This window comes from Scardinius erythrophthalmus (genome assembly GCF_964197995.2).
Source record: "Scardinius erythrophthalmus genome assembly, chromosome: 15".
In the NCBI taxonomy this organism is placed as follows: domain Eukaryota; kingdom Metazoa; phylum Chordata; class Actinopteri; order Cypriniformes; family Leuciscidae; genus Scardinius; species Scardinius erythrophthalmus.
This window is the reverse complement of record NC_138235.1, coordinates 9,881,943-9,889,402: the sequence shown is the minus strand read 5'-3', so window position 1 is coordinate 9,889,402 and position 7,460 is coordinate 9,881,943. Positions and strand designations below refer to the sequence as shown.

At 42.2% G+C, this 7,460-nt stretch overlaps 1 protein-coding gene across 1 annotated transcript; it reads right to left on the bottom strand.

The window, feature by feature from the left end:
- Positions 1–330: 330 nt before the first annotated feature.
- mafba (MAF bZIP transcription factor Ba) lies at positions 331–2,219 on the bottom strand. Its single transcript, XM_081386062.1, has 2 exons — positions 2,089–2,219; positions 331–1,984 (listed from the first exon to the last, which is right to left on the bottom strand). Exon 2 carries the CDS (start codon positions 1,836–1,838, stop codon positions 681–683), a length of 1,158 nt encoding a protein of 385 aa, XP_081242188.1. The 5' UTR covers positions 1,839–1,984; positions 2,089–2,219; the 3' UTR covers positions 331–680.
- Between the last annotated feature and the right edge of the window lie 5,241 nt (positions 2,220–7,460).

Genomic DNA, 7,460 nt, shown 5'->3' with positions numbered 1-7,460 from the left:
AGAAAGAAAGAAAGAAAGAAAGAAAGAAAGAAAGAAAGAAAGAAAGAAAGAAATGTATAAAATAGAAATTATTACCATACATGTCCAGCATGCAGGATTAATATCTTAATGCAGATTTATGTGTTTGTTTTTGTCGTTTTTTTCCTTTTTCTTTTTAATATATATATATATATCTATATATAACCAAGCAGGCAATAAACCAATGAGATGTTGCATAAAGTTCCCCTGTCGGGTTACACAGGAGAAGTAAGGGAGGTTTTGCATATTGTGGCGCTCTCAACTTTTCTAGCCAAGTGGGGGGAAAAGTCCAAAGTTTCTCTTTTTCGCTCAGCACAGACTTTTTTTTTTCTTTTTTTCTTTTCTTTTTCATGAACAACCGAGAACAAAACCAGGTGGAAAGAAGGTCTTATCTGAAGGTTTTATCCTAAATACAAAAAAAAAAAAAAAAAGAGCCAGTTCTTCGCTTTTCTTTTCTTGTCAGATCTCTACGAAAATGGGTAAAAGTAACTACAAGCAACTAATCTACATTTCCCAGAAAACATTCTAACATGTTCTTAGTTGCCGAGGTCGGTGGCGATGATTACATATGCGGTTATTATTTCTCGTGGGTTATTCTTCTAATAGGAGCAGTACTGTATCTGTATAATGTCTCAGTCTCAGGCATAAGAAGCGCACTGCACTCACATGAAGAACTCTGGAGAGGACGGGTTGTCGCTCGTGGATCCTGCCTCGCGGAACCCGTTCGCTCCGCTCAGTTTCTCGCACTTGAGTTTGTAGGCGTCTCTCTCTCGGGCCAGCCGGTTGATCTCTTGCTTGAGCTGCTCTACCTGGTTGATGAGCTGGGTCTTCTCGTTCTCCAGCACGTGCTTCTGCTGCACGCGCTTGTAGCGGCACGACTGTGCGTAGCCGCGGTTCTTCAGGGTCCGGCGTTTCTGCTTCAGGCGGATCACCTCGTCCTTGGTGAAGCCCCGCAGGTGTCGGTTCAGCTCCCGCACGGACATGGACACCAGCTGGTCGTCGGAGAAGCGGTCCTCCACGTTCAGGCCGTGGTGACCCTGCTGGCCCGGGTGACCGTGCGGGTGGTGGTGGTGGTGGCGGTGGTGCAGCTGCTGGGGCGAGCTGGGAGACGGGCTGTCGGGGTCCTGACTGTGGTGGTGGTGGTGGTGGTGTTGATGCTGGTGGTGGCCGGGGTGCACTGGCAGGTCGTCGGGGTGATGCGGGATCGCGCCGTATTGGTGATGGTGCTGCGGCTGCTGCTGCTGCTGCTGTTGCGCGTGGCCGTGGTGGTGGTGGTGATGCGCGCCCCTGTATCCCTCAAAACCTCCCGCTTGCAGCTGCTGCTGCACATGAGGGGGCGGAGGGTGCCCGTGGGCCGTGGCACCGATCAAAGCCTCCACCGCGTCTTCGGGCGTCAGGCTTAGCGTCTGCGGGTCGATCTGCTGCGGGTACGCGCCGCTGGGCATCCAGTACAGCTCCTCCAGATGGTTCTTCTGCTCCGTGGGGCTGAAGCTCGGGGAGGACGGCACGGAGCTGCACGGGGTGCTGATCGGAGTGGAGGACACGGAGCCCTGCGGCTGGAGGCGGTTGCACTGCCGTATATTGGAGCGGTCGAGCCCCGCCAATGCCTCTTTCTTCACCTCGAATTTCATTAAATCAAAGTCATTGACATATTCCAACGCCAGCGGGCTGGTGGGCAGCTCGGGCCCCATGGCGAGATCTGCGCTCATCGTGTCCCTGTTCTTCGGCAAAGTGTTTACCAACGTCGCAAAATCCGACTTTTGCCTTTGCGCATGCAATATTTCTGGATGGGTTTCCGAACGCGACGCGCTCGAGCGCATACAGTGTCACTCGGAAATGTTCAAACAGCAAACAAGAAAAAAAGAGAAAACTTTCAGGACTAATGCACTGCAAAAGACATTTGCCTCATATGGACGAACAGACCTCGACTTTCCGCTGCAGTCTTTTGGAGTCTCTACTCGCAGGACTGGAGGAAGAATAGGAAGAAGAAGAAAAAAAAGTCAAGTTTCTCTCTCGCGTCCCGTCGCCGCACTTGAACTCAAAGCATAAATTAAAGACACAAATGAGTACCGGAGAAGGGCTCCCGTCCCGATCCCGGATACTCCAGAAATATGTCCTTAAGCCAGCGACGTGTGCTGTGTTTCTCCAGCTCTGCACCGCAGAGAGTTCAGCTCGCTCTCACTCCTGAGTATTCAGACTGTAGCAGGACGCCAGACCTCTCCGCGCTGTTATAGTGTGCGCGCGCGTGACGTCAGAGGGGGCTGGCGACCAGTCAGATCGGTGGAATTAGCATAATGATCGTTGTTTGTGTGTTTGTCAGCTGACGGGATGAAGAAAGGGACAGTGGTATTTCGCCTATTGACTGATTTGATAAGGTAAAAGAAAAAAAGTACAACATGTGTTATATTTAATATAACACCTAAGTCATATTCTTATGAAAACATACACTTCAAATTAGTTTAAGTGAACCTTTTAAAATAAAGACAAAACCTTGAGATGATGCATGACTGTTTTATTTTAAATGATAGTCTGTGAGTTTGAAACATACAACTGCGGAATGTTTCATCAACCAATATCCAACACAATTGTTATTAAATTCCAATAATAGTAGCCTAAAGCTTGTTTCCATTGTGGCAAAATCACTCACTTAAACAAACATGTTTGGAGTAATCTCAACTCAACAAGTTTTCATGTGATTTACAAGGGAAAAAATGGTTTTATTTCTTATTAATATATACAAAAACGTCACGGAGAGAGTCAAGGTCGTTGCTGTCGATGATGTTAACGATGATGCTGAAGTTGTCTGTGAATGAGGACGCCCGCCAGACCCATCAGGTGTATGGTTTTGTTATTAGTGACTTTTGAATTTTCAAAGGTGAAAGGCTGGTCTCGCGCTGCGCGTGACGCTGGGTTGATGAAAACGCACCCAACGCTGCCCTCATGTGGCGCGCATGTTCACTGCCGCGCGCTCACCTCGCGCGCAGTTGCAGCCTTACATTATACAGGGCTATTCGACTGTAAGATACGTGAGTTTATCTGTGAATAAATTGAAACTGTTAATGAGAATAAAGAAATAATTTATAAATCTATGAACTTGGATGACCTGAAACGTTCGTGCGTAAAAGACGCAATGTGCGTTAGCGCTTTGAACATCTTTCATAACAGGTATGGTTACAGCGTCGTTTAAGCCTTTTGATTATTAGTGTTAGGCACACAAACACATTCATTATTCATTAAAAGTGCTTAAAATATTGCAATAAGTATAATGCCAGTGTGACTAACCGTAATAAAATACATATTGTTTTTATCGTTATTAACGCTGTCTGTCTGTATCTTCTATCTATAGGCCTATATATTTGTTGTTAATTATTCAATAACAAGTCCTCATTCCCTTCTCCGTCCAAAACCCGTATTTTCTTGTTGTTGTTGTTGACTTTTGACGCATTTTGATACATTTTACGATTTGCCATATTGCATTTTTGCTAACTATGTTGTCTTTGATCAGATATTAATAGAGTTGACTTTAAGAAACAGTCTCATAAATTATCCTGCTAAAACGTAGCAACCCAATCAATCCGGACAGTTTATTCAGCAAAACAAAAACTGCACAAAAGAGGCTATAGCCTATACTTTTCTTTATTATTTCAGCGACACTCACTTGCGTATCACTCCACGTATCATTGCGTATCACATTATAGGCTATAGGCTGTGTATTCATTATTTGAATATATTTTATAAATAATTATTTAAATTGTATAATTTTCCTTTTTTTTCCCACTACCATGAAAAGTAATTTTTCCTGTTTTCGGTCATTGCGATTTTTACTCACCCATATCACAAACAATAATGCCACTGCATCGCATCTCCATCAACTACAAAGCCAACAGTGAATTCTTTCATCGATATGAAATAATACAAAGCCCTAAAAGTCAGATAGTATCGCGTCACTCCAGAGATCATAACTCAGTGGAGGAAACATGTTGAGTCCGCCGGTACCGCGGGCCCGTCTCATCACGCGCGCGGGCCCGTACAGTCACGCGCTCTGATTCCCTCAGACTCGCCTCTACTGGTTCCTCTCTCTCTCTCTCTCTCTCTCTCTCTCTCTAATGGAGAGGAGATGCCGAAAAACTCTCCTGTCAGCAGCATATTGGTGGTTAATGATCTATTAAGTGATCCTCTTGCTTATGGACAGCGGAAAAAGTGTTGATGCACGCTTATTTGGCCTAATGAGATTCCCATCCTACGAATTTTAGGAATGAATAAGAGAAATAAAATCAGCTCAGAGATGTTTCAAAGAGCAGTTGTCAAAGCGAGACGTTGTGGACCGTGTGCCGGTGAGAGCATCAGGCCTCAGACAGTGGGCTTGAGAAGAATGCTGTTCTTGAGGGCTTTTTATTTTTTTTACCGCTCATAAGGACATATAGGACATTCAGCTGTGGACATCACGATAAGTAAGAAATATCGATAACCATATTTGTAAATCTGCATTTCTGGAAGTGTGAAGACAAGTGGATTTTGCTGTGTTTTTTAATTTTTAGTTTTAGTTTAAAACATTGCAGAATACTTTAGAAAAAAAGCAAAGGCACGTTTAATATTGCATGGTTTCATCAGATCAATGCGCGTGCGCGCGTGTGTGTGAGAGAGAGACAGAGAGACAGACAGAAAGTATTCTCTTGTTCCCTCGTCATCTTCCTCACGGGACACAAACAGGCGGTTGCGAAAGGCTTGTGCTCTGCTTTCTAGAAGAGTAAAGTGGGAAACAAAATACATCATCTATTAGGAGAGATGGGTATCAATATGTAACAGACATGACTATAAGAACTTGAACCAATTTGGCACTAATGATATAATATCAATGACATATCCACTTCTCTAGAAGATTCTTATTCTTATTCCCATTCAACGTTATGTCATGAATTTCATCTGTGAAAAGACCGTTCTTGCCCATAGGCCTATTTATATTCTTAGGGTGTTACTGTTAATTCGTGGCTATACAGTCGGTTGTTGATTATCAACAGCTTCAAAAGTAAAATGCACAAAATGTATTTATGTCGCAAACCAATAAAAACAGTGTTGTTATTATTAGGGTATTCTGATGTAACCTTGGTAATAATAAATTACCAATGGGAAGAGATTCATGCTTAAGTGAAATAAATGCGTGTTTAAAAATATAATTTGAAATCTCTTAAAGGCAGGCATTTCATATATGAATAATAATAATAATAATAATAATAATAAAATAAAACAACGAAAATGACTAGTACTTTATGCAACGATACAGACATCCATAGATATTGAGACTTACAGGCTATCGGAGTAGAAAAAGAAGATAGGCGAGTCCGAGTGCGCTTGATTAGATATCAAATGTCTCGAACTGTGATGCTGATGAAATCGGAAAGCGAACCACTTTTACCAACCGAGTAACTTCATAACGAGGAGCCGAAAGATTTACAAGAGTGCGACGCCCCTAGTGGAGAAAACCCGCACACACACACCTGAGCACAGCCAAATCACGCCTGCAACTTCTCTTTCTTTCTTTATTCTAACGCAGATATATACAAACAAAGTACAGATAAACGAATAAATAAATAAATAAATAAATAAATAAATAAATAAATACATTTCAAGGTCTGTGAAAACAAAGTGACTCATTGGTTCTGTTAGAAAAATGACATGTAACATTAGATTTCCACCGAATGAGACAAATTCACTACAGACCCACAAAGCAATGGCTTATTTGTGATTGCAATTATTTTATTAGAAAATGTGCATGCATTAGTGTTTCTGACATCAGTGTGTATTACAGTATTGGACGGTTTGTTCTAATACTGCGCCACGTAAATACCAATGCTTTGCACGGTATTATTAAAAATGCATGTCTATTAATATAAACAAATAGCTTGTCTCCTCAGTTGTTAGTAAAGATAACAGTTGAGTGCATGTGTTTGGAACGCGCCTTTATAAAACACGACGCCGTCAATCAAAGAAGGCTCTGAATCAGGCGATACTATAATGACTGATGAAGGAAAAGTTGAGGATATAGCTATTAGACATGGAATTATGGGTTATCTTTGGTTTAAGGATTCTGTCTGACCTCCATGATAATCACCACCTCATTATCATCAATCATCGTTATATACTGCCTTTATTATTAATATCCATAATTTACTATATGAATACACGTAAAAGAGACCTAAAATACAGGGGTAGCCTATTTAAAAACAGGCTATAAATAATTGAGGGCAGGGGGGGAAAAAAAGAATATTTCAGAATGGGGCATTTTCCAGTTTGACTTTGTGCCAAATGAAGCGGTCATTATTTTTATATGGGTTATTCGTACGATCAGATGCACTTTATTTCCACTCGTTGTGATTTTACATCAATAGGCCATGCGTTTATTTCACAAAACATATCAAAAGCGGTGAAACATACAATATTTATATTCTTTACATCATTTCAAGAGCTTTGTAGGCTATTATTCGTGATATTGCAACGCTATCAGCACAAAATAGCGTCTGTTGTGAAGACAACAACAAAAAGTTTTTTAAAAATGTATGTAGCGTTGTGACAGTATTAAGATTTTTTTTTTTTTTTTTTAAATAGAGCACAAGTTAAATATCATGCAAAATCAGCTTTTATAAATTATTTAGGCCTTGTTAAGATTTTGCGCTGAATCCAAAATTCAGTCAAATGTGAATATAGCGTAAAAAACAATCCTGGCTGCGTAATGAGCAACTGAGGACGCTATTTTAGGCTATTTAAATGTTATAAATAGATCAGTATTGTAAATGGAAAAGCAAGAGGCGCATTCCAGACATTATAGCGCACTGATCTCACTATATAACGTGTATTTAGGCTAACGTGTAGCCTACACTTTCAACAATTTAGCTTTTTTTATTTTTATTTTTATAATGGTAATGCAACACAGACTTGCTATGTGTCGCACATTACCCAGCGTCCCAAATGCACCGAATACTGGCCGAGTTTTGACAGAGGATGCTACAGGCTGCGAGAAAACGCGATGGGAAACGAGAGGAAAGCGCGCACTCGATCTCCAAGAGCGCGAATAATTCTGAGTTTGGAGACAGAGAGCGCGCGCGGTGAAGAAGGCGGATGAGCAGAAGAGTAGGAGAGGTGAGAATAAAAAAAAAAAAGAGAGAGAGAGAAAGAAATGCTTGCTAAAAATCATTAATCTTGCCGGGATCTGTCACGGCACGCCGGCGACACAAAGAGGGTCCAGAGAGTCGGAGCAGTGAAGTCAGTGACCCGCTGCCAATTGCTTGTGAAAAGCCCACCAGCCTTTAATAGACTTTTGCTGATCCGACACTTGTTTGCGGGCCGGCACAAAGGGCCGATGTGAGCACCTGACAGCAGCCCGCAGGCCCCGGGCTCCACTCCTGCCCCGTGATGAATGACCCTGAGCCCGGAGGAAGAGGAGGGTG

Bases quoted from the DNA above. Each gene is read 5' to 3' on its own strand.
- mafba (XM_081386062.1), bottom strand. From the start codon at position 1,838: ATGCGCTCGAGCGCGTCGCGTTCGGAAACCCATCCAGAAATATTGCAT.